General features: G+C 44.2%; 1 protein-coding gene across 2 annotated transcripts in view; it reads right to left on the bottom strand.

The window, feature by feature from the left end:
* ZZEF1 (zinc finger ZZ-type and EF-hand domain containing 1) overlaps positions 1 to 26541 on the bottom strand; it is a 140828-nt gene that overhangs the window by 25015 nt on the left and 89272 nt on the right. For both annotated transcript variants that reach the window (XM_050765152.1, XM_050765151.1), the window contains exons 34-42: positions 25867 to 26005; positions 23330 to 23495; positions 21999 to 22261; positions 20935 to 21086; positions 15801 to 15951; positions 14007 to 14146; positions 5295 to 5572; positions 4085 to 4259; positions 3358 to 3490 (exon numbers count right to left, since the gene is read on the bottom strand). In XM_050765152.1, the coding sequence (XP_050621109.1) occupies positions 3358 to 3490; positions 4085 to 4259; positions 5295 to 5572; positions 14007 to 14146; positions 15801 to 15951; positions 20935 to 21086; positions 21999 to 22261; positions 23330 to 23495; positions 25867 to 26005 (1597 nt within the window). The remainder of the gene's footprint in view (positions 1 to 3357; positions 3491 to 4084; positions 4260 to 5294; positions 5573 to 14006; positions 14147 to 15800; positions 15952 to 20934; positions 21087 to 21998; positions 22262 to 23329; positions 23496 to 25866; positions 26006 to 26541) is intronic.

Below are 26541 nucleotides of genomic sequence, written 5' to 3'. Positions count from 1 at the left end.
CATGGATATGAAGGGCCAAGAATATTTTTGATTTGAGGTTGGCTAAGCCTCTGGATTCAAAACCCACAGATATGAATGGCCAACTATAAGGGACGCATCCATGAATTTTGCTATCTGTGGGGAGTCCTGGAACCAATCCTCTGAGGATACTAAGGGATGACTATTCTATACAAATGCTGTTTTTAAAAATGCAAGACAGGCTACATAAATATTAGATTTCAGAATGAGGAATATCATTAGGGATAAAAAGAGACATTTCATACGAAAAAGAGAAACATACAATTATAGTTAAAAACTTCTATAGTCCTCTCTCAGGAATTGTTAGAACAAGTAGATAAAACATCAGTAAGGGCACAGAAGACTTGAATAACATTATCCATTGACTTGACCTAATTAACATCTCTAGGATACTCCACCAACAACATAGTACACATGCATTCTCTTCAAGTGTACATGGAACCTTCATGAAAACAGACCTAATTTTGGACAATAAAACAAATTGCAATAATATTCATAATAGGACTGAACTAATTAAAAATATGTTCTCTGACCACAAGGGAATTAAACCTGAAATCAACAACCAAACGGTATCTGGAATATCCTCCAAATATTAAGAAATTAAACAACAAACTTCTAAATAATCCACACAGCAAAGAAAAAAATATCACAAGATAAATTAGAAAATATACTGTGACCTAAATGAAAATGATAATATATCATAAAAAAAAATTGTGGGATGTCCCTACTGAATCCAAGGGACACTGAAAAAGAAAAAAATAGCGGATGTGGCTAAAGTCATACTTAAGAGGAAATGCACAGCATTAAAATTCTTCTACTGCCAAGGAAGAAAGGTCTCAAATGCGTGATGGCTCCTACCTTAAGAAACCAGCAATCCCAGCACTTTGGGAGGCTGAGGTGGATCACTGAGGTCAGAAGTTCGAGACCAGCCTGACCAACATGGTAAACCTTGTCTCTAATAAAATTACAAAAATTAGCCTGGCATGGTGGCATGTGCCTGTAATCCTAGCTACTCAGGAGGCTGAGGCAGGAGAATCACTTGAACCCAGGAGGTGGAGGTTGTAGTGAGCCAAGATCGTGCCATTGCACTCCAGCCTGGGCAACAAGAGCGAAACTCCATCTCAAAAAAAACAATAAAAAAAAAAAAAAAAAAGAAAAAGAAAGAAACCAGAAAAGCAGCCAGGCGTGGTAACTCATGCCTGTTATCCCAGCACTTTGGGAGGCTAAGGCAGGAGGATCACTTGAGCCCAGTAGTTTGAGATCAGCCTGGGTAACATGGTGAGATCCTGTCTCTATTTAAAAAAAAGAAAGAAACCAGAAAAGCAGTAACAACACATTAAACACAAAGCCAGAAGAAATAAATAAATTTATCTGGGCAGTAATCAAAGAAACAGCAAACAGAAATAAAAGAAAAATGAATGAAACCAAAGTTGGTTCTTTGAAAAGATCAAATAACTTGATAGATCTCTGGCTAGACTATCTAGGAAACAAAAAGAGAAGACATAAATTGCCACAATCAGAAAATAAGAGAAGACGGCTACTACCCCAATATGCCAGGCTGAGAGAAAATAAAGAAACCTAAATTTATTCTCTAAACTGAATGATGTACCATGCACTCAATACAGATAGTCCCTGACTTACAATGGTTCAACGTAATGATTTTTCAACCTTTATAATGGGTTTATTAGGATATAACCCCATTATAAACTGAGGAGAATCTGTCTGGTTAAGATATCGCCCAAATGAATCTATAGATTTGATGCAATGCCAATCAAAATCCCAGAAGGCCATACATTTAAGACAGGGTTCTTGCTCTGTTGCCCAGGCTATAGTGGAGATCACGGCTCACTGCAGGTGATCCTCCCACCTCAGCCTCCCAAGTAGCTGGGACTACAGCATGCCACCACATCTGGCTACTTAATTTTATGTAGTGATGGGGGTCTTTACAAAGTGCTGGGATTTCAGGTGTGAGCCACTGCGCCTAGCTCCTGCAGGCTCTTTGATAGAAGCTGATTCTAAAATTTACACAGAAAGGCAAAGAAACCAGAAGAGTCAAAACAATTCTGAAAAAGAGCAAAGCTGAAAGACCTGATTTCAAAATGTTGTACAAATTTAAAATAGTCTGGCCAGGTGCGCTGGCTCATGCCTGTAATCCCAACACTTTGGGAGGCCGAGGTGGGTGGATCACTTGAGGTTGGGAGTTTGAGACCAGCCTGGCCAACATGGTGAAACCCCATCTTTACTAAAAATACAAACGTTAGGCTGGGTGCAGTGGCTCATGCCTGCAATCCCAGCACTTTGGGAAGCCAAGGTAGGCGGATCACCTGAGGTCAGGAGTTTGAGACCAGCCTGGCCAATAGGGTGAAATCTCATCTCTACTAAAAATACAAAAAATTAGCCAAGTGTGGTGGTACATGCCTGTAATCCCAACGACTTGGAACCAAGGCTGAGGCAGGACAATTGCTGGAACCCAGGAAGCGGACGTTGCAGTAAGCCAAGATGGTGTCACTGCACTCCAGCCTGGGCAACAGAGACTTGGTCTCAAAATAAATAAATAAATGAATTTACAATAGTAAAAAAAGTGTAGTACTGAAGCAAGGACATATAGATTAATGAAACATAATAGAATCCATAAATAGACAGATATATGTGTGTCAATTTTCGACAAGGTTCTGAGATAATTCGATGGAGAAAGGATGGTCTGTTCAACAAATGGTCCTGGATCAACTGGATGTTCATGTGCAAAAGAAAAGATCTTAGACATTTACATACACGAAAACAATACAGACACTGCCTAATGCCGGCACTGAGTGAAAATGCAGACTGCTTCATGAGCAGAACTGGGAACGTAATGGGTAGACACTCCAGATTGCCTGGGGCTTGGCAAACTAAGTCAAAAGGGCATTTGTGACATAATACTTTCAATGTTATACTGATAAGACAAAATGGAAAGTTACATGAATGCTAATACAATTATTTTAAGTGCAGCCACCTGACTCCATGGAGTCACCTGACTCCGTAATATGTTTAAATTACCCACAGAAAACAAATGCACCAGCAAATGGAGAAATTAAATGTTCAGAAGCTATATATCTAGCCAACCAAAAAACACAGAGCCATATACACAAAAAGACAGCATGGGAAGGGGCCTTTGAAATTATCCCAATTCAGCACATCATTTCAGAGATAAGGGAAAAAGAAGCTCGGGGAGCTATAACTTGCTCTTTAAAAAAAAAATCACATGCAGGCCAAGAGTCAAGGTAATTCCATTGATTTTAGGGGATGCAGGGATTAGGCAATTTTCTCCCATTCTTAGAAAAAAATAATTATGCATGGTACCTGTTTTCCTCTTCCGAGTTTTGACATCAACAATCACAGCCCTGTTCTTCTCAGTAAAGTGCTTCAAGATGATCACATTATGGGGTTCATTGGCATTATCCATATAAACACAGCGGGTTCCCACACAGAGAACCTAGAACATGGTAGACAGAGACAGAAAGGAGACATGGAGACAAGAAAGAATTCTTGTCAAACATGGAGACAAGAAAGAATTCTAAGGCATAAGCCCAGCCCCCTTTGATTGTGCCTCTGACTTCAACAAGCACGCAAGGATAGGGATCTTCTCATCTCCAAGTCCAAAGAGTCTGGCACAGGCTGGCACAGAATTGGTTTAAGTCCTTGCTGGATGAAGCCATGTTTTTACAGCCCCCTTTGTCCTAATCAGTAGAGGGACACGAAGATTAGAAATAAGGCCAAGACGAATGCCAAAATGAAAGACAATTTTTCTTTGCAGTTCTTTGTAATGTAATATATTACGGCTACCTATTATTCAAAGCCAATCACTGGCTAATAAATGAGTCAAATGGCTTAACTCTTAAAAATGCAAGTTGAATAAACCATCCCATAATCTTGACAATACTTCAATACTGTGAAAGTAAGGTATACAAGCAAAGGAAAAAGCTTCCAAAGATATCTATGCCTATATATCCAGATGCCACAAGGCTTTGGTGTGCATGGTGAAGACTGGAAGGGGTGACCAGGCCCTCAGGCCTTCAGAGTGTGGTACCTGGGGGAAGCCAACCAGCACGAGTAGGGTGAAGATGTTGGTGTGCTTCAGCTGGAATGGCAGCTGCTTGATGCAGTGGTCTGTGAAGGTGGCAATGACATCACGCCACAGTGGGGCACTGTTGAGTGACCGCAGGATCTCTGCCATGGAGCACGCCCAGTCCAAGCCCACCCGGCTGGAAGGCAAGAGCTCCATTAGGGGCAGCACACAGGGCTCCAAACTCAACTCATTAGAGCTCACTACACTCCAAGGCAGACCCAGAGGCCTTCAAAGAGCCATTCATTAACTAGCTTAAAAACTACCAGAATGATGCTTTTTGTATAATGGTGAGCAAAAAAGCAAACAAAATCAAGACTTGTTACTTACATACTCACCCTACGGCTATGTTTCCAAAAATCTCTATAATAAAGTCACCTGTGTGTACGCACAGGCACACTCATATTCAAACACAGAAGAAAAGCTTAGAAGAAAATGTAGTGAAACAGCACCAGATGTATTAAAATGGTACAAGTCAGGGTGACTTTTTTCCTTCTTTTATTATTATTATATTTTTTGAGAAGATGGAGTCATGCTCTGTTGCCAGGCTTGGGTGTAATGGCGTGATTTCTGCTGACCGCAACCTCTGCCTCTTGAGTTCAAGCCATTCTCCTGCCTCCGCTTCCGGAGTAGCTGGGATTACAGGCACACGCCACTATGCCCGGCAAATTTTCTTTGTAATTTTAGTAGAGATAGGGTTTCACCATGTTGGCCAGGCTGGTCTCGAACTCCTGACCTCATAATCTACCCGCCTCAGCCTCCCAAAGTGCTGGGATTACAGGGGTGAGTCACCGTGCCCAGCTTATTCCTTCATTTCTGTTTTCCAAATTTGGTGCTGCGGTTATGTTACTTTTATAATTAAAATAGATTTATTTTCTTCAACCTCAAGGCCTACACTTACTGCTTGTAGGAAAAAAAACTGAATATGCCTCATCAGAGAGTTGAATCGGCAGCCAGTGTCGAGACTGCTCAGCTGTTTGAACGCTGGTGTTAAGCACAGTTTTAACGTGGGTTGAGAGCATTGCTCATGAAGCCAGTTATATTTCCACAAAACTCTCAGACAACAGAACTGGAGCACACTGAAATTAATCAACAGCCAGACCTTCAACTTAAACAAACAAACACCAAGGTGGGATAGAGGGCAGGTGGCTAGAGGAACGAGGACCAAGGCTACCTGTCCAGACACACAGCTCCCAGGCTAAAAAGCAGGTGGGTGGTTTTCCAGCCGTCGGGCACAATGGTACTGTCCCCTGCAGCAAACAGGTTGTGTTTGGCTGAGAGGACTTTGATCACTGCGGCATCTACCTCTGCTGGCAAAAGACGGATGATTAACTGGCCAAGAAGACCCAGGGTGAGATGGTAGGTTTCATTCAGGTGGCCTGCGTTTGAGATGACAACCTGAAACATGAGTGGAAGGACGTGCTCCAGGTCTACCAGGGGAACTGTGGGGCCCTGCCAAGAGAAGGAAAGAAATCCGTTCAGTACAAAATCCACACCACCAAACCAGCTAAATATAATATCTCCCTCCTACCTTATTTACAACTGGTCTAGTGCTAACAGAATCATACTGTGGTTTTCATAAATGCCATATGTATAATCACTTACAAAATAAACATCCTCAGGTCTCATCTTACAATCCTACTTCTAATATTTCTTTACCCTGAAAAGGAAACTTAAAATACTTGGTTTCCTCCTCATCTTTCAAAATGTCTATTGTCAAATAATTTAAATAATTCAGAAACATGCGAAAGTTAAAGCTCCCCTAAATCCCCTCCCTGCAACCATGGCCGGGAGATAACAACTGTTAAGTTTGATAAACAGTCTTTCAACTTTTTTCTATGCATATTTACACATGATACATGTAAAGTAGGCCGGGTGTAGTGACTCATGCCTATGATCCCAGTACTTTGGGAGGCCAAGGCAGGAGAGTCACTTGAGCCCAGGAGTTCAAGAACAGCCTGGGCAACACAGTGAGACCCTGTATCTATAAAAAAATACAAAAAATTAGCCAGGCAGGTGGTGCGCGCCTGTGGTCCCAGTTACTTGGGAGGCTGAGGTGAGAGGACTGCTTGAGCCCAGGAGGTGGAGGTTGCAGTGAGCCATGGTCATGCCAACTGCACTCCTGCCTGGGCGACAGAGTGAGACTCCGTCTCAAAAAACAAACAACGTGTGTGTGTGTATGTATGTGTATGTGTATATATGTATATATTTGTGTATGTATGTATATGTAAAATAAATTAAAAATTTTAAAGTTATTTTTCTTTAATACTGCCTTGCAACTTATTAATACTTTGTTTCCAGTTCTTCATTATTATAAAAACCATTCAGCTAAACGGCCTGGTACAAACATTTCTACACTTATACCATTTGTTATTTTCCACCGGAAAAAAACGCACAAAACTGAAGAAAGCTTTTAAAATGTCTGAGTGGTTATCCTCAGTGTGATTCAAGAGGGCACTATATCCATAGTATGAAAACAAAGCAATCAAAGAATAAAAAGTTCTTGGAAATAAAGAGTGATTCTCAAGAAGGCGTCTTCCTCAAACGGCAGCCTGGTGGGGGTGTCAGAGTCCGAGAAGGACTCAGAAAGCGTCTAGGCAGCGGGTTGGTCTGGCATAGGTCACATGGTGTCAGAACCCAAGCAGGGTATGGAGTTTGCACGGAGAAGGCATGGCAGGCGAGTCAGAGCATAGGTGGGTGAGGAAGTCACCCAAGCCCAGGAATGCCCAGGCCTCTGGAGTTGGAGCTTGGGCTCTGAGTGATGTGAGGAGGGCAACAATGCAGAAGGTCAGCCTGATGTGAGTGTCTGATCCTAAGTGGAGAGGTGAGGGCATCCGTGTGGGGAGTTCAGCCTCACACAGGGGCTCAGAGTCCAAACGGCATAAGGAGAGTATTGCCACTGAATAGCAGCCTGTTGTGGGTGAGGGTGGTCTCAATGCAAGGGGGCAACCTGGATTAGAGAGACAGACCCAAGTGTGGTGGGGAGGCATCCATGTCAAGAGCCCACTGTAATCCCAGCACTTTGGGAGGCCGAGGCAGGTGGCTCAACTGAGGTCAGGAGTTCGAGGCCAGCCTGGCCAACATGGTGAAACCCTGTCCCTACTAAAAATATAAAAATTAGCCGGGTGTAGTGGTGGGCGCCTGTAATTCCAGTTACGCGGGAGGCTGGGGCAGGAGAATCGCTTGAACTGAGGAGGCAGAGGTTGCAGTGAGCTGAGATTACGCCACTGCACTCCAGCCTGGGTGAGGGAGCAAGCCTCTCTCAAAAAAAAAAAAAAAAAAAAAAAAAAGTCAAAACAAGGAGAGGACACCTCAAAAGAAGAATAGCAGCAGAGATGGGAGATTGATCCAGTAGGTAATTATGTGAAGGATGATGGAATCCAGGATTCTCACTGTTAAAGACTGGATTCTCTAAATCAGGGTTTCTCAACCTCACTGCTACTGAAATTTAGGTCTGATAATTCTTGTGTGGGGGGGGGAGGGGGGAGGGCGTGAGTGGCACCTGTGCATTTAAAAATGTTTAGCAGCATCCCTATTGTCTAGACTCCACTAGAATTCCAGGAGCATTCCCTGAGTTGTGACAGTCAAAAATGTCTCTAGGCATTGTCAAATAGCCAAACTGGATACCTTCAGTTGAGAACCACTGCTCTAAGGCCAGGGGCGGTGGCTCACACCTGTAATCCCAGCACTTTGGGAGGCCGAGGTGGGTGGATCACCTGAGGTCAGGAGTTCAAGACCAGCCTGGCCAACATGGTGAAACCTCGTCTCTACTAAAAATACAAAAATTAGCCAGGAGTGGTGGCACATGCCTGTAATGCCAACTTCTCGGGAGGCTGAGGCAGGAGAATCGCTTGAACCTGGGAGGCGGAGGTTCCAGTGAGCAGAGATTGCGCCATTGCACTCCAGCCTGGGCAACAAGAGTGAAACTCTGTCTCAAAAAAAAAACAACAAAAAACAAACAAAAAAAAACCAACAACAAAAAAAAAAGAAAATCACTGCTCTAAATAAATATATAGAGTACACACACACACACTCTCTCTCCCCCCACCTCCAACTGGGAAGACCTGGGAGCGGTGACACCCTATTAGCAACGAACCCATCTAGTGCTCAAACCTTCATTCCTAAATACTACCCTCTACCAGAAGGAATGAGGTCACCCTAGAGAAACGGCTGATTCTAGGGCTAGGTTCGGAAGGGGAATTTAAGAAGTGCCTGAAATGACGGGGATATGTCAAAAGGACACAGAAGTCAGCCTGAATGGGTTCCCACTGGTCAAAATAAGTAATTAGAATAATGGATTATGGCTCATGGAGTAAAACAGGAAGTCGTGAACCCATACTGATATAACTAACTAAATAAATTGTTTGATGAGAAACAGGATGTTTACAGAGTTACAAAGCCTCTCCCCACTAAATATTTACTAATAACAAAAGGGGAAAGATTATGGTGGAAAAGGCTAACGGACACCACTTAATCCAGTGATCAAAGCAAACATGATCAGTAATGAAATATGTCAAAACTGTGTTCCACCTGACGGGCTGCAATGAGAATGCAGCATCTCATCTGCGATTTTCCTGCCCAAGAGGCAAAGCCTGAATCTAATTATGAGAAAACATTTGATAACTCCAACCCCAAAGAGGAGGATATTCTACACAACAGGTGGCCTGTAATCTTCAAAAGCATTATGATCATGAAAGAAAAGACTGAGAACTGTTAAAGACCAGAGAGGATTAAAAGACATGACAACAAAATGCTACACATTCATTTTTTTTTTTTTTTTAAGAGACAGAGTCTCACTCTGTTGCCCAGAATGCAGAGGTGCAACCTTGGCTGCTATGACTTCGACCTCCTGGGCTCAAGTGATCCTCCTGCCTCAGCCTCCCAAGTAGCTGAGACTATAGGTGTGTGCCACCATGCCTGGTTAATTTTTCTATTTTTTGTAGAGATAGGGTCTTGCTATGTTTCCCAGGCTGGTCTCGAACCTCTGGGTTCAAGTAATCCTCCTACCCTGGTCTCCCAAAGTGCTGGGATTACAGATTCAAGGCACTGTGCTGGGCCTATACATTAATTCTGATCATCTGTCATAAAAGACACTTTTGGAGCAACTAGTGAAACTTGAATAGGGAGTAAGCGTTAGATGGCAGCAATGTACTGATGTTAATTTCTCTGACTTTGATGACTGCTGTCTGGTTACATATGAGAATCTCCTCGTTTGTAGATAACACACACTCATGTATTTAGGAGTAACGTGGCATGAACTTGGCAACTTGCAGGCACAAAATTATTTGTATAGTACTTTTATATAAGTTTGCAATTATTTCTAAATTCGAGAGGACATGGAGCAAATAAAACTTTCATATGCCGCCGTGGGCGTGTGAACCAGTAAAAACATTGCAGAAACTGTTTGGCAGGGAGTGTGAACCGGTACAAACACTGCAGAAACTGTTTGGCAGAAAGTGTGAACCGGTACAAACATTGCAGCAACTGTCTGGCAGGCCAAGTTTGGCCTGCATACAGATGCTCATCAAAAGCCACACACAGGTGAGCTCATAGTACTGTCTGGAGTAATTTCCAATTTGGAAACACTCAACAATAGTAAAGTGAACTTTATGGAATTCTGGATAACAGTGAAAATGAATAAAGGAAACTAATCACAATAACATGGATGCATCTCATAAACAACGTTGAGCAGAAGAAGCCAGACACAGGCCGGGCACAACGGCTCACGCTTGTCATCCCAGCACTTTGGGAAGCCAAGGTGGGTGGATCACTGGAGGCCAGGAGTTCAAGACCAGCCTGGCCAACACAGTGAAACCCTGCCTCTACTAAAAATATAAACATTAGCTGGGTGTGGTGGCACATGCCTGTAGTCCCAGCTATTTCGGAGGCTGAGTCACAATAAATCACTTGAACCCGGGAGGTGGAGGTTGCGGTGAGCCGAGACTGCGCCACTGCACTCCAGCCTGGGCAACAGAGCAAGACTCTGTCAAAACAAAAAACAAGAAAAAGCCAAGCAAGAGGAATGCAGCAACTTACTCCAGCTATACAAAGTTTCAAAACAAGCAAAAACTAACCTATAGTGACAGACATCTTTTTATTACTGAGTTGTAAGAGTTCTTTATATATTCCTTATAGGACTCTATCTAGGCACTTTTTACACTAAAATAAAACTAATAACTTGCCCTCCAAAGTGACTGCTTAAAAAAAAAAAAAAAAAAAAAAGGATCATCAGGGGAAAATAACCTCAGTGGTGATTTTTAAAAGTCAACTTAATCAAATCTCTCAGAACAAGAAATAAACATGAAAAATATGACCAAACTGAAGATAAGATGGAGGGTAGATTCAAGGGGTCCATCCTGGCCAGGCGCAGTGGCTCATGCCTGTAATCCCAGCACTCTGGGAGGCCAAGGTAGGCAGATTGCTTGAGCTTGGCAGTTCTAGACCAGCCTGGCCAACATAGTGAAACCCCATCTCTACTAAAAAAAAAAAACACAAAAATCAACAGGGCGTGGTGGCATGCACCTGTAATCCCAGCTACTTGGGGGGCTGAGGCACAAGAATCACTTGAAACCAGGAGGTGTAGGTTGCAGTGAGCTGAGATCATACCACTGAACTCCAGCCTTGAGGACAGAGTGAGACTCTCTCTCAAAAAAAAAAAAAAAAAAAAAAGATTCACCCTGCATCCAGGAGATGCAAACGGGGCAGATACAGAAGCAAAGCCAAACAATGGCAGAAAGGCATTTCCTTAGCTGAAGTAAAAATAGATTTTTTTTAATCAGAAAAGCAAATGATGCTGGGAAGGAACATAGAAAGAGAACATCTTTTTTTTTTTTTTTTTTTTTTTTTTGAGATGGAGTCTTTCTCTGTCACCCAGGCTGGAGTGCAGTGGCGCGATCTCGGCTCACTGCAAGCTCCGCCTCCTGGGTTCACGCCATTCTCCTGCCTCAGCCTCCCGAGTAGCTGGGACTACAGGCACCCGCCACCACGCCTGGCTAATTTTTTTGTATTTTTAGTAGAGATGGGGTTTCACCATGTTAGCCAGGATGGTCTCGATCTCCTGACCTCATGATCTGCCCGCCTTGGCCTCCCAAAGTGCTAGGATTACAGGCGTGAGTCACCGCACCCGGCCGAGAACATCTTTTTAAAAATTACTTTACAAAAAACCTTTCTCACAGAGAAAGGTTTATTTTAACACGGTCTAATGAAATGTCTGAATTCCAAGGGTAAAAAAAGAAAATATTTAGGCAAAAAAATCAGTTGACGTCATGTTAATATTGGACTTCTCATCAGTCGTTCTAGATAGTGGAAGACTATGCAGCAATGTCGCAGGGGTCTGGAGGAAAAGGACTGAGTCCCTGTAATTCCACACCCAGACTGTCTTCCCATCTTTACATGTAGCCTTTCCTCAAAAAGTATTTGAGGAAGTATTTTAGCACAACAAAAAATGAATTGGAATAAATAATTCAGAAGGAAAAAATAGTAACTAATAAATAATGTGCAGCCAACACTGTAACTATCAATAATTAATTACCATATGGTCTAAAATTCTAAAAGTAGTTTGAGAGAGGCAAAATTCAAAAGATACAACACGAAACTCCAAAGCAGCCAAGCAACCAAATGATCCAGAGCTAAAATTATAGATAATTTGCACACTTGGGATATGATGAGGGAAATAGAAAAGCGTCTCAACTTTAGGAATAAAGGGTCTCATTTTGTTTGGAAGAGAAGGTAAAAAGGTTACACTGTTAAATAAGAGAGAAATACAGGCTGAAAAAAGTGGGTAAAAATATAACTATAACCATGTTTCTATAAGAAATACGATACAGACTTCATGAATAATTACAAAAAGAAGGAGAAAATAACTTAGGAAGGGGCAGGGAAAAATGTGCACTGGAGGAGGGCTGGGATGGGGACAGTTGGCTGGCACAGAGTAGTAACCAGGTCATCCCATTACAAGTAAGCTGGCTGCCAGCTGGGCGCAGTGGCTCACGCCTGTAATCCCAGCACTTTGGGAGGCCGAGGTGGGTGGATCACAAGGTCAGGAGATAGAGACCATCCTGGCTAACACGGTGAAACCCCGTCTCTACTAAGAATACAGAAAATCAGTCGGGCATGGTGGCGGGCACCTGTAGTCCCACCTACTCGGGAGGCTGAGGCAGGAGAATGGCGTGAACCCAGGAGGCGGAGTTTGCAGTGAGCTGAGATCGCGCCACTGCACTTCAGCCTGGGCAATAGGGCGAGACTCCGTCTCAAAAAAAAAAGAAAAAAAAAAAGAAAAAAAAGATGAGACACAGTCAGGAAAAGTTCACTCTTACAGTGAAATTGGTAAAATCAACATAAAAAGGCTAAGAGCCAATTGCAGAAGGGCCCCACCCCAAGATGGTTGCTCAACATGCTGCCCAGTGAGCTATGGAAAAGGTGCAGCTCTAACTGACACAGAGGCAGCTAAAGTTAGCAGAAATCAGTCATGGCTATTAAGAGAGAAGAAAGGCTTGGGCTGATGTGCCTGCTCACCCTCCAAAGATTAGGGAGGGAAGGGAAGGCAAAGACCAGGATAGCGACTGCGCTGTCGAAGCCTGAGGGTGCTGATTTCAGAGGTGAATTACCAGCTACCTAGACAGGTGTGGCCAATTCATCTAGGTGAATAGAAACATGTCTTCAAAATATCGTGTTCTCCTCATTGTAGTTCCACATGCACCATACAACCTTCTGAGCTACAGTGTGGTCTTCTGGAGGGGTTTCCACACCAAGAGGGAACACATACTGATTTTTCTGCCAGACACATACCCCTGTGAATTGTGACTGACTTACAAACCAGCCTCAACTCCCATGTAAAAGTTGACTCCTCTGAGTCTGAGCATCTCCAGGCAAACTGCTAGAAAAAAAGTCCTTGGACTCAAAACTCTGAGGACCAAACCTTGGGTCCTGTGGGCACTTTCCCTTCCCCAAAGCCCTGCCAGCTTGCAAAATCCTGTTTCAGCAGCCTGCTAGCTTTGTCTCTGATTCCTCTCTGTTTACTAGAAAAAGCAGGAGACCACTGTAAAGATTGTCAGCTATTCCTAAATTAATAAATAAATTCACTATCAGCTCAGTGAAAAAGCTAACAGGATCTTTTCTTAAACATGATAAATATGGCACTAAAGTTCATATGGAAAAAATATATCTACAGGAACAGTCTAGAAAATTATGAAAAAGAATAATGAAGGCATATCTAAACTGTCCAGAGTCTTTAAAATGTCAATGTTTTGAAAGTTTAAAAAAAGGCAAGGGAAGCAGATTAAAGACAAAGTCAGCATGACATCTAAATACAATGGAATTTTTAAGTGGATCCTGATTTAAAAAATAAAAAAACAAACAACCTGTAAAGCACATTTTGGGGATAATTGAGAATATCTGTATTTAGGCTACATGTATAAAACTATTCTATCAACGTTAAAAATTTTCAGCATAATGATGACACTGTGGTTATATAGCAGAATGTACTTTAAGGAGAGAAGTATTGAGGATGAAGTGTCAATGATGGCTTCAACTGATTTTCAAAAGTTCAGGAAAAAATATAAACAGAGATAAAGCAAAATATTAACAACTGGTGAATCTAGGTGAAGATCTTCATTCATTATTCTTTGAAGTTTTCTATGAGCTTAAAACTTTTCAAAATAAAAAGGTAGAAAAAATCATTATAAGCATTGTATAAACATATTGTTTTATACACACACACACATATATTTACAAAACATAAAAAGGGTCAGAAGAAAATAATTATAACTTCTAATCCTACCCTTAAGGATACAGAGATGATTATCATGATTTGTTTCGGTATATGGCTTTCCAAAACTTTTTTCTATGCATACCACCACCCCCTCTTTCAAAAATAAATTGCCCTTACCGACTTTAAGGGAGGTAACATGGCTGCCAGTAATCCCAAAATCCTCTTCTGGGAACACTCAGCAAACACTTGCTCAGGGCTTGGAGTAACTGCTTTTTCCTCTCTGGGCTTCTGAGATGATGCTTCGGAATCTTCAGCATCTAAGCAGTAAAACAAACTTTCAGAATGTGCCTGGGTCTCTAATGCATGAAGAGGCAAGTAAACCACTGCACTGTCCCCTATGCTGCTATGGAACAAAGCTGGAATTTTATTCATTTATTTTTTAAATTTGAGAGGGAGTCTCGCTGTCACCCAGGCTGGAGTGCAATGGTTTGATCTTGGCTCACTGCAACCTCCACCTCCCGGGTTCAAGCCATTCTCCTACCTCAGCCCTCCGAGTAGCTGGGATTACAGGCGTGTGCCGCCTTGCCCAGCTAATTTTTGTATTTCTAGTAGAGACGGGGTTTCACCATGTGGGCCAGGCTGGTCTTGAACTCTTGACCTCAAGTGATCCGCCCGCCTCAGCCTCGTAAAGTGCTGGGATTACAGGCGTGAGCCACCGCGTCCGGCCTGAAGCTGGGATTTTAAAAGCCTATGGCTGGGCATGTCTACACTCAGCTGTTTCCTTCTCCAGGAGGCCGCCTGAGCCCTGTTTAAAAGCAAGCCTGTCCTCCCCCAGCTCTCTCAAGCCGCCCTCCCCATTTCCCCGAGCCTGCTCTGCTGCGCTCACAGTTCACCTTTTCACCTTCCACACAATTTATATTTATTGTTTACTGTCTGCCTTCCTTCAGAATTTTGTTTCTTTCAGTGATGCATCTCAGGCACCTAGAGACGTTTCTGGAGCATGGCAGGTACTTAATACTTGACGAATGAATAAGCTGCCTATGGAACAGGATGCTGATCCTCAGGGGACTTAGACTCCAGTGAATTTTGGTGATGTGGACAGATGTGGAGTGTCAGACTGTTTTCTGGAACTCAGAATTATACACACTGCACAGATGAGCATCAGACAGAGAGGGCAGAATGCCAGGAGCTCACCCCGCCATCACAGAGCAGGAAGGTGGGGAAGATCCTGCACTCCTGGGCCACCATGAGGAGGAGGCTGGGACTTCCCTCCAGTCTCCTGAGCCCACAGCATGCTCTTCAATCCTCCTAAGCCAGCTCTGACCTTGCTGCTGCTATCCTCTGGCAGGCTGAGGCCTTTGGCAGCATCTCTCCTTTATCATCCTCTAGTGTTCCACTCCATCCCTACACACCTGCCAAGAGGGACTTCTCCACTTTGGGGCCTTTGCTCATGTTGTCCTTTCTTCTTCGAATGCCCATCCCCATTGCAGATCCTAGCACATTCAAGGTCCCCTAGATCTCTCCCCCTGTAAAGCTTTATGAGGATACAGTCTGCCCCAGAGAGACACCAATCACTATTAACACCCACTTACACCTCATTCCGCCTCGAATTACAGTTACTTGCACCTTTGTCTTAAGCCTTCCTAGACTGTGAGCTCCATGAGGGCAGGAACCATGTGTCTGTCTGTCTGATTCGGTCCCTGTTTCACCCCCAAGGTCTAGCACAGTGCTTGGCATATAGAAGGCACTTAGTAAATACAGGAAATAAATAACGTAGGAAATCAGTCAAAGTGAAGAAAGACGACGTTCGAAGTGTCATCAGCACCATCTGAACAGAACTGAGAAACCACGCACCCCTGGCGTCTAGCCAATGTCAAGCTGTGTGCCACAAACAGCTCAGGGATGGGTGTATATATATATATGTGCATTTTAAGACGAAAGAGATCAAGATAATGGTCAAAGAGTCGTTACCTGGAAGTCCTGTAGGTGTGCTAGCATCTGCAGGTGAATCTGAAATCTGGGTCTGGCACGAAGGATCCTTTGTTAACGACACACCTTTATCTGCCTTACTTCTCTGCTTGAAATCTGCGGGTCTGACTTCCTCATGAACAGCTCTCTTTCCCTAAAAACACAAAAGTGTAAAGGAATTAAGGTTTCTTATAACAGAGTTTGCTCCATGATTATGATAACTTTTTCATGATTAGCCAGTCTTCAGAGACTAAAAAACTTTTAGTTTTTTAGAACGCCATTAGAAAATGTCACTCATTTCTTTTTTCTTTGTGTGTTTTTTTGAGTTAAGAGTCTCACTCTATCACCAGACTAGAGTGCGGTGGCGCGATCTCGGCTCACTGCAACCTCCACCTTCCAGGTTCAGGCGATCCTCCTGCCTTAGCCTCCCGAGTAGCTGGGACTACAGGCGTGTGCCACCACGCCCAGCTAATTTTTGTATTTTTAGTAGAGACGGGGTTTCACCATATTGGCCAGGATGGTATCAATCTCTTGACCTCATTATCTGCCCACCTCGTCCTCTTAAAGTGCTGGGATTACAGGCGTGAGCTACTACGCCTGGCCTATGCCACTCATTTCTTACGATAAATCTATATTCTAATTAAGACAGTAACCATTGGGCCGGGCGTGATGGCTTATGCCTGTAATTCCAGCACTTTGGGAGGCCAAGGCAGGCAGATCCCTGTAAGTCAGGAGTTCAAGACCAGCCTGGCCAACATGGCGAAACCCCATCTCTACTAAAAATACAAAAATTAGCTGGGCGTGGTGGCACGCGCCTGTAGTCCCAGCTACTCGGGAGGCTAAGGCAGGAGAATCGCTTCAACCCAGGAGGAGGTTGTAGTGAGCCGAGATTGCGCCGACTGCCCTGCAGCCTGGGTGACAGAGCAGGACTGTGTCTCAAAAAAAAAAATAAGATAGTAACCATTGCATTGCATCTCCCATCTTCCAAACGTCCCTCTGTCAGAGCCTGCAGTCCTATAAGAAACAGTTCTATTAAAAACCTCTCATACAATCTATTTCGCTTTCAGAAACCAAGTGTGGAAAGTTGTTTCCTGAGGAAAAAGACAAAGCTGTGAAATTCTTTCTTTTTCTTTTGACTCTGTAAGTATAAAAAGTTATGACTTCCCTTCTAGTACACTCTGGTGACTATCGTTAATGTACTTTGTTTTCTTCAGTATGAAAACCAAACAAATCTTTATTTACAGAACTAGAAAATTCTTGATATCTAACATCATCTTTAATATGATGAAGATAAGACTACATCAATTCTATAGCCCAGAAATATGACATTGTTTTCACTGCCGTAGATGAAGCTATTTTACTGCTGTAGAAACTGGCGTTCTGTGGGCTATGGGACAGAGCTGTGGGCTGTATATATTTCCTCTCTTAGTTTTATATAGAATTTGTCTTTGTTAATTAACATGGAAGGTGTACAGAAAGCCAACCACACGTCACTCGATCAAACAAAACCGGATGCTACTCCTAAACCTAACTACTCACACCCTCTCTACCAGGTTTTAGCATTCTTTCCTAGCTCTTTTTCATTTTTTTTTGAGATGGAGACTCGCTCTGTCACCCATGCTGGAGTATAGTGGCGCCATCTCGGCTCACTGCAAGCCCTGCCTCCTGGGTTCACGCCATTCTCCTGCCTCAGCCTCCCGAGTAGCTGGGACTACAGGCGCTGCCATCACGCCCAGCTAATTTTTTGTATTTTTAGTAGAGATGAGGTTTCACCGTGTTAGCCAGGATGGTCTCGATCTCCTGACCTTGTGATCCCCCTACCTCAGCCTCCCAAAGGGCTGGGATTACAGGCATGAGCCACCGCGCCCAGCCTCTTTATTTTAAAAAACAGAATAAACATACCTTTGGTGCCCTTTTGAGAATCCCATTTTGGCAATGAGACTTGTTAAACAGGCCCTCCCTGGAGGTGGGAAACTGTTCTGGAATCGGGAGTCTAGCGAGCTGCCCAGATGGGCAAGGTGACAATCGTCAGCTGCGTTTCTCAGAATCCCCCCTGTGATTGGCTGCACTCCCGGGACCCTCAGGGTGCCTTTCCCTATTGTTACACAGGCTTATGTGTGGAACTGTGGTTACATGGGGAGTCTTCTGTGCACGGTGGAGGCACCCCACCTTCATGTCGGAGAAGGCCAAAAGTGACTTTCACTCTTTGGGGCCCAAGGTGGAGTGTTATGCAACACCAAACATTTAGGAGGAGGCATGCAGTCTCCCAGGGGTACCTAACTCATCCTCCCCTCTCTGCATATGTAACCTCAACATCAATCCTACCTTCAACCTCTTGCTGAGAAAAATATGACTATAAGACTGTCCTAAGAGAGGAATGAAACTGGGAGAGATACTTGCTTTGTTAAATGTACCCTCTGAAAAGACCTGACACCATACTCCTTGTACCATGTGTCACTTGTGAAGACAATATAATTCCGAAGTTCTGGCTCATCTTTTTTCCTGTTATCACAGGACACTGTAGACAGAATCTTTTGGATAATGCCTCTGGCTAAGGTTGGTTTCTCAGTTGTTCAAAACAAGAAGTATCTCTAGTCACTGGAGGGAGTAAGGGTAGATACCCTTACCAGGGCCCTGGGGTTGCTTAGAAGCAAGTGAGAGTTGAAAAACAGTGATCTGTCCTAGAAGCCCCAATGGGATACGGTCCTTATGGCCACTATAGTGGCAACACTCAGGTTCAGTTGTGGGGACAGTGCTGGAAATTGCTTGTGGCCTCACTAGAAGACTACGATGCTGAGCCAGAGGCAGGATATCCTGGCTGCACCTGGCTGCTGGTGGGAAGGGGACCCACAAGGTGGGAATGGCTCAAGAATAAAAACAATGCCCTGGGACCTCTTTGGAAAAACTCCCACTTCAATCCTGAGGCAGGGAAGGCCTAAAACGAGCCTGAAACATCTTTCTCTATCAAAAATTAAGGAAGTGTTCAAAAAATAACGGCAACATATCAAAAGAACACAAAAGCCAGCGAGGGGCAGTTTCCACTGCCCAAACATGGGACAATTTGAGCATCGAAATAAATAATGGGTCGGGCACAGTGGCTCAGGCCTGTAATCCTAGCACTTTGGGAGGCTGAGGCAGACGGAATGCTTGAGTCCAGGAGTTGGAGACCAGCTGGGTAACATGGCAAAACCCCATCCCTACAAAAGCTACAAAAATTAGCTGGCGTGGTGGCGGGCACCTGCAGTCCCAGTTACTTGAGAGGCTGAGGCGGGAGGATTGTTGGGAACCCAGGAGGTGGAGGTTGCAGTGAGCCGAGATCACACCACTGCACTCCAGCCTGGGCAACAGAGTGACACCCTGTCTCAAAAAAAACCCACAAAAACAACAACAAAAAAAACAAATAAGAAAAGTGGCCGGGCACAGTGGCTCACGCCTGTAATCCCAGCACTTTGGGAGGCTGAGGTGGGCAGATCATGAGGTCAGGAGATCGAGACCATCCTGGTTAACATGGTGAAACCCTGTCTCTATTAAAAATACAAAAAATTAGCTGGGTGTGGTGGTGGGCACCTGTAATCCCAGCTACTCAGGAGGCTGAGGTGGGAAGATCATTGGAGCCCAGAAGGCGGAGGCTGCAGTGAGCCAACATCACACCATCACACCACTGCCTGGGAAACAGAGTGAGACCCTGACTCAAAAAAAAAAAAAAAAAAAAAGAAAAGTAACAGATTTTAATCCATTGAATAAAAGAAAACATAAAAAACCCTGTGAGTCCATTCTGATATAAATAAAAATATAAACGGGGAAGCACAGTGCTTATGGGTGGCAGGTTAGTTGTAAGATGCTGAGAGCTCAGGAGAAGATACAAATATTCCCAGGCTCAAAGGTGAGGACTACTGATTAATCCCATTTCTCCTAAAAATGCTCTCTTTGTTCCCATCATAATCCGTGGGTGGTTAAAGTGCCGCCTACAGAAAGGGTTTCATGGAAGAAATGTGGACGGTTGAGAGACAGGCTTGATGATTATGTGGCCTATGTTCTACTGACTCTCTGACTGAATGGAAATAATAAAAATGTTCATGTTTCTGCTGGCCCGTTTTGCTTTTGTATTCCTCCACATGACAACGGGATACTGGTGAGCCACAACCACCAGATGGGGGAAGCCTTGAACTAGCAACCTGAGAGGCAGAGGACAGCAACATCAGCGACCCCTGTAGCAGTCAAGCGCCTTTTCAGCAGAAACTCAAGCTCTGGAGGCAGCACCACAGAAACAACAGGGTGCTCTTCCACAAAACAACCTTTAGGTTATCACAGGTTATACCTGGATCCAGACAGGCTTTTCTGTTTATGCAACTACGTGTAAATTCCTGTGTCTACCTGGTAAACAGTAAGCATTCAGTAACACCTAATTGTTGACTGAATATAGGTACAGCTACACAGATAGAGTATACACCATGGGCTAGGAATGAATTTCTTTCTTCCTTTCTTTTTTTTTTTTGAGACGGAGTCTTGCTGTGTTGCCCAGGCTGCAGTGTAGTGGTGCTACCTCGGCTCACTGCAACCTCCGCCTCCTGGGTTCAAGCGAATCCCTGCCTCCCGAGTAGCTGGGACTACAGGCACATGACACCAGGCCAGCTAATTTTTTTTTTGTTGTTGTATTTTTAGTAGAGACAGGGTAATCCCATCACTTTGGGAAAAATGTGGACGGCAGATCACTTGAGCCCAGGAGTTCAAGACCACTCTGGGCAACATGGCCAAACCCTGTCTCTACAAAAAATACAGAAATTAGCCAGGCATGGTGGCGTATGCCTGTGGCCCCAGGTACTCAGAAGGATGAGGTGGGAGGACCGCTTCGGCCTGGGGAGGTCAAGGCTGCAGTGAGCTGAGATCATGCCACTGTAATCCAGCCTGGGAGACAGAGTGAGACCCTGTTTCAAAAAAAAAAAAGAAAAGAAAAGAAAAGAAAACAAACACTGAAGAGATGATAATAACATGCCCAAGGTTTGATGGAGCAGGCATCTGAATCCAGCAGTCTGGGTTAGGAGTCTGTGCTCTTAACCTCTCTGCTATGTTACACCGAGTGGATGGCTCTCTCTAGAGTTCAACCTGTAATTCTGTGTAGTAGAGAATCGCCATTTACATTGCCTGCTTCTGACAGCTCAGCACCCTGCACAGTTTTCTTCTCTAGCTGCTCCTCTGATGCTTGGGTGGGCGCAGTGGCTGGTAGGGCCTGATCTTCTGGGGTAGAGTCACCATCTGGCAATATACCAAGCAGAGCTAGGGCTTTAAGACCTATATGGGAAGCAAATAAGAGAATGGTTAAAAGTTTTATAACAAGAGTTATTTTCAGCAAGTGCCATAAGTTACTTTGCCATTATATAGAAATAGATAAATGAGTTCTGAACAAAACCAAATCCTAGAGTACTCAACACGAACATCCCTCACCGTCTAAATCTACTCAGCTCCACCTCTCAGATGGTGAGAGGCAGAATAGCAAGGGATACCTGCACTTTATTAACAGAAGAAAAAACATATAACAGGATTGTCTATTTAGAAAATAACCAACATTATACTTTTATAGTCGCCCCACACAACCAGACTGCTGAATTCCCACTGGCAAATGGGTAAGGGAATTGCTCTAAGGTGCTGGCATGACCCATCTGCTTTCTAACACAGGTCTGGTTCCCTAACGTTGACTCGAATGGGAATGCCATTATCTGAAGGAACTTAGATGTCTCCAAGGTTTAACTTTCAAGTTGTTTTCTTCCCACCACTCCTTAGTCAAGTCAGATTCATGCTGATATATCGCTGAACTATTTTACTCGTAAACGGCTCTTACCTAGAGTACAGCTGTGTGGAAGCAGACTCACACTCCAGGTTAACAAGTCTGGATTCTTTCAGTAAAGTCTGACAGATTCAAATCTTAGATTGCATCCACAGATACAAACAGTTTTAATTATTATTTAAAATTAGTTTGAGGTATTAATTACTATTAGTTTCAGAGAAAATGTATGTTACTTCAATGCCAACATTTCTCTAAAATCCATCGGGGAATTAAAATTAAGTTCCAAACCAGGGTAAGCACCTTTAGTGGAAAACTGGATTTTGTCACCTGTAAACTAAGCTTAGTATTTTACATCTGCCAAGGCTTTTTTTCACCAGCAACTGAGGGCCGGTTTTGGTTTCTGGGCATGGGGAAGTCACCTTTCCCCTGGTGAGCCTTCATCAGACAGTCCCCGACGAGCTGCATGCACTGGCTCCGCAAGGTGGTGGCACTGCTGCGGGTCTGGGGGTCCAGCTTCTCCCCATCCACATCCTCTGCACTGGTCAGGTGGGCGCTATAGAGAGCCAGGGCAGCGAAGAGCAGCCAGGAGTAGTTATGGATATATGGCTGGATGAGCCTCTGCCGGTCACTGATCCGAATGGTTACCATCGGGTGGGCCGTGATGCTGTGGGTAGGCAAATGGCTGCAAAGGCAAGACACATTTAAATCTTACAAGCCTCCAAAAGCTTATGAGGCTCCAAACAGGAGCACAGGGCCTCGGGAGCATGTGGTCGCAACTGGGCATTAGTCACCTCTAGGATGCGGTTACTGAAAATGTAAAGAAAGGTGTGGGCCCTCTCCCCAGAAGAATGAAGAAGCACAAGCACAGGACATACCTTTCAGGGTTTCACAATCCCCAGAGATTGTCTGTGGAAATTGGGCTAAGAAAGAATTGTTTATTGTGATTTTGGAAGGTGTGGTAATAGCATTTTGGTAATGTGAAAAAAACCCATAATTTTTAAAAGGGGGTATAAAGTATGTAGGAAGGAAATAATTTAAGGCCTGGAATTTGCTTTATTTATTTATTTATTTATTTAATTTGAGATGGAGTCTCGCTCTGTCGCCCAGGCTGGAGTGCAGTGGCGCAATTTCAGCTCACTGCAACCTCTGCCTCCCAGGTTCAAGCGTTTCTCATGCCTCAGCCTCCCAAGTAGCTGGGATTACAGGTGCCCGACACCATACCCAGCTAATTTTTGTATTTTTAGTAAAAACGGGGTTTCTCCACATTGGGCAGGCTGATCTCGAACTCCTGACCTCAAGTGATGTGTCCGCCTTGGCCTCTCAAAGTGAAGGGATTACAGGTGCCCGCCACCACACCCAGCTAATTTTTGTATTTTTAGTAGAGATGGGGTTTCTCCATGTTGGGCAGGCTGATCTCAAACTCCTGACTTCAAGCGATGTGCCCACCTCAGCCTCTCAAAGTGCTGGGATTACAGGTGTAAGCCACCACGCCCGGTCCTGGAATTGGCTTTAAAATACTTTAACACAGAAAAAAAAAAAAAAAGGAATAAACTAAGCACACATTACAAAATCTTCCTAACTGCTGAATCTGGGTAATGGGTACATGAAGGTTCAGTGTGTTAGTCTCTTTACTTTTGGTTATGTTTAAATTTTTAATTAAAAAGTTTTTTTATAAAAAGAAAGAAGTCCCTTTTCAAGTGAAGGAACTTGTAAAGAAAAGGCTTCGTGGTGACGGTCATTTGAGACATACCCGTAGGAGTATTTCTTTGCTGCATAGCATCCATAGCAAAGATCAAAGTCATCGCAAACATTGCAATTCATCCTCCGGCCTATGATCAAACCCTGGCAGTGGTCACAGGTGAACTCCATGTTGACCATTTCATGGTCGTCTCCATGGCCCTCAGGCTTCACCCCACCTGGGGAGAAACAAAGCAGCGTGAGCGGATAAGGCAGAGGGCTCCTAGACCGGCTAGTTTCCAAACCCAAACCAATCGCAGCGCCAGGGCTGCTCCCAAGTGACTGCTCAGGGATACAGGGCCCACACACATTCTCTGGAGACACGGTGCTCTGCCTGGGTGGCTCGAGGCATATGAGTGAGATTCTTGGCACAGAATTTCTTGGCAACGGTACAGTGAGATCAAATATATTATCAGGACTGCTGTTTGGTGGAAACAAGTCTACATGTTAATTTGTGAGCTGTCTCCTATGACCCCTCCACTAACAAAGAGCAAGCCTCTCTTGATGTATTCCTGTTAACAAGCACTGGGGACTGGTCAGGATATTTGCTCTTCTTTTTTCACTCCAGAATCACAGATGAAAACAGACTTCCTAAATAAATAAATAAAGGGCCAGGCGTTGTGGCTCACACTTGTAATCCCAGCACTTTGGGAGGCTGAGGCAGGCGGATCACTTGAGTCTAAGAGTTCAAGACCAGCCTGTGCAATATGGTAAAACCTCGTCTCCACTAAAAATACAAAAACTAGCCACGTGTGGTGGTAGGCAACTGTACTCCCAGCTACTTGGGAGGCTGAAGCAGGAACATCACTTGAACCCAGGAGGCGGAAGTTGCAGTGAGCTGAGATGGCGCCACTGCACTCTAGCCTGAGTGACAGAGTGAGACCTTGTCTCGAAGAAGAAAAAAAAAAAAAAAAAACCAGACCCAGACCCAGTGCGTGAGAGAATAACAGTCATGAAAGAGATGGACGGCACTGGTCTTCTCACACTAAGGCCCTTGGGCCCTTCTCACTCTAAACTCTGTCATGGACCCTGCAGAATGCTCCTCGCGCCTGGCCCACTTCTGTTCATTCCTACCCAGCATGATAGAAGAAGGAAGGACGACAGATATTAGGGCTGTGGAGCTTTTCATCTAGTTGAGGAGATAAGGCTCATGTTCACCAGGAAGTCAGAGAAAACACCACTGGGCAGTATTTTTATTTAGTACAAACCCAGTCCAGGCTCCCATGCCCATGTGAATACTGTGACTGATTTCCTAAAGGAGACTCTTAATACAGATAGAACCACCTTCCTCTAGCATAGCTCTTATCATGTTATTAATAATACCGACTTCAAAAACCTTCCCCTAGGCCAGGTGCGGTGGCTCACGCCTGTAATCCCAGCACTTTAGGAAGCCAAGGTGGGCGGATCACGAAGTCAGGAGATCGAGACCATCCTGGCTAACACGGTGAAACCCCATCTCCACTAAAAAATACAAACAAATTAGCCGGGCTTGGTGGTGGGCGCCTGTAGTCCCAGCTACTCGGGAGGCTGAGGCAGGAGAATGGCATGAACCCGGAAGGTGGAGCTTGCAGTGAGCTGAGATCTCGCCACCGCACTCCAGCCTGGGTGACAGAAGGAGACTCCGTCTCAAAACAAAAACAAAAACAAACAAACAAAAACAAAAACCAAAAAAACCTTCCCTGCTGTCTCTAGACTATTCAAACTCCTTAGCCTAGTATCTTGGGGTCCCACAATCAGGGCCTACCTGTCTTAATCCAACACTTAGTTGGGCAAACACTTCAGCATGTCCATCTAAACTCACTACAGACACTCCTGTCCCAGGGCTTGCCATGTCCTTGATGGTGACACCATCCCCAACGTTTCCTACACATCATCCAGTTCTAACTTTCTTCAAAGACCAATTCTCATTCCACCTCCTTCACAAGCCTTCCCCGCAGCAATGCTGCTACTGCTTCTAAACTTCTCTAGAAACAATCTGTACCCTCATTTATAACTCAGCACACACATTCTTGTACTGGAACAGACATTCTGTGGATCTGTCCAGTCTTCCTGCTGGACTGTAGATGGTTCCAAGGCAAGGGCTGTGTCTTTTACCGCTGGGCCATGCACAAAAAGGCCACTCAGGTGTGGACTACTGTGGATCTGTTTTACCTCAGCACCTACAAGTCAAGTGTATGAGAGGATTTTTGAAGCTTGCTTGTGTGTGTGTGTGTATGTGTGTGTGTGTATTTTGCTACATGTAAACACTGCATGATTCAGAAGCAAACACTATTTCCTGAAAACTCCATTGAACATACATACATTGGTCCCACGTGTTTATTAAGTGGCTACACCCAGCATGATAGAAGAAGGAAGGACGACAGATATTAGGGCTGTGGAGCTTTTCATCTAGTTGAGGAGATAAGGCTCATGTTCACCAGGAAGTCAGAGAAAACACCACTGGGCAGTATTTTTATTTAGTACACTGAGAGTTTTTAAAAATGACAAGATCATAGAAATTAGAAATGACTATTACTTTTGGATACAGCATACTCAGTTCATGAAGTTTACCTAGGAAGCAAGTTTTGCAGAGATCCATGTCGCTGCACTGCAGACACCGGTATCGATGCCAGGGGGCAATCTCATCACACCCATCACAAGAGATGTCCACGTTCAACAGGTCACAGTAGCGAGCAATAAACATGTGCATCTGTAAGGCCAAACAAATACAATTAACTGATAGATTTTCTAAAGTGGCCACAATTCACTCATCAATTCCTCCATTCAATAGGTACTGAAGATGTTCCAGGCATTGTACTGGGTGCTAGGATTTGATGATGAATAAGCTCCTCAGTGTCTAGCTGGGAATTCTGTCAAGGAGGTGATGACCATTTCGTATGACCAGTGCTTTCACAGGAAAATTCAGGAGGCTTAGGGAACAGAGGACTATGGCTACCAATGGGTTTTCTGAAGGAGATAATTCCTCAGCTGAGACCCGAAGGACAAACAGGTACTAGCTGGGTGGGGATAAGGGAGGTGGATATGTCAGACAGGAATAGCAAATCTGAGAGCGAAAAGGGGACCAGAGATGGGTTTATGAACTTGGTACGACTCAGTGTGTAGAATACAGTACAGAGGGGAATAGTCAGACGAAGAGAGAAAGGTTGAACCACAAAGCGTCTTTCAATGTTAGTCTCAGGAGTTACAGACTGTTTTTAAATAGAAGAGTAATGTGACCAGACTGGA

This window comes from Macaca thibetana, chromosome 16, assembly GCF_024542745.1.
Source record: "Macaca thibetana thibetana isolate TM-01 chromosome 16, ASM2454274v1, whole genome shotgun sequence".
NCBI lineage: Eukaryota > Metazoa > Chordata > Mammalia > Primates > Cercopithecidae > Macaca > Macaca thibetana.
The sequence above is the reverse complement of the archived record's forward strand: the minus strand, read 5'-3'. Positions and strand labels throughout refer to the sequence as shown.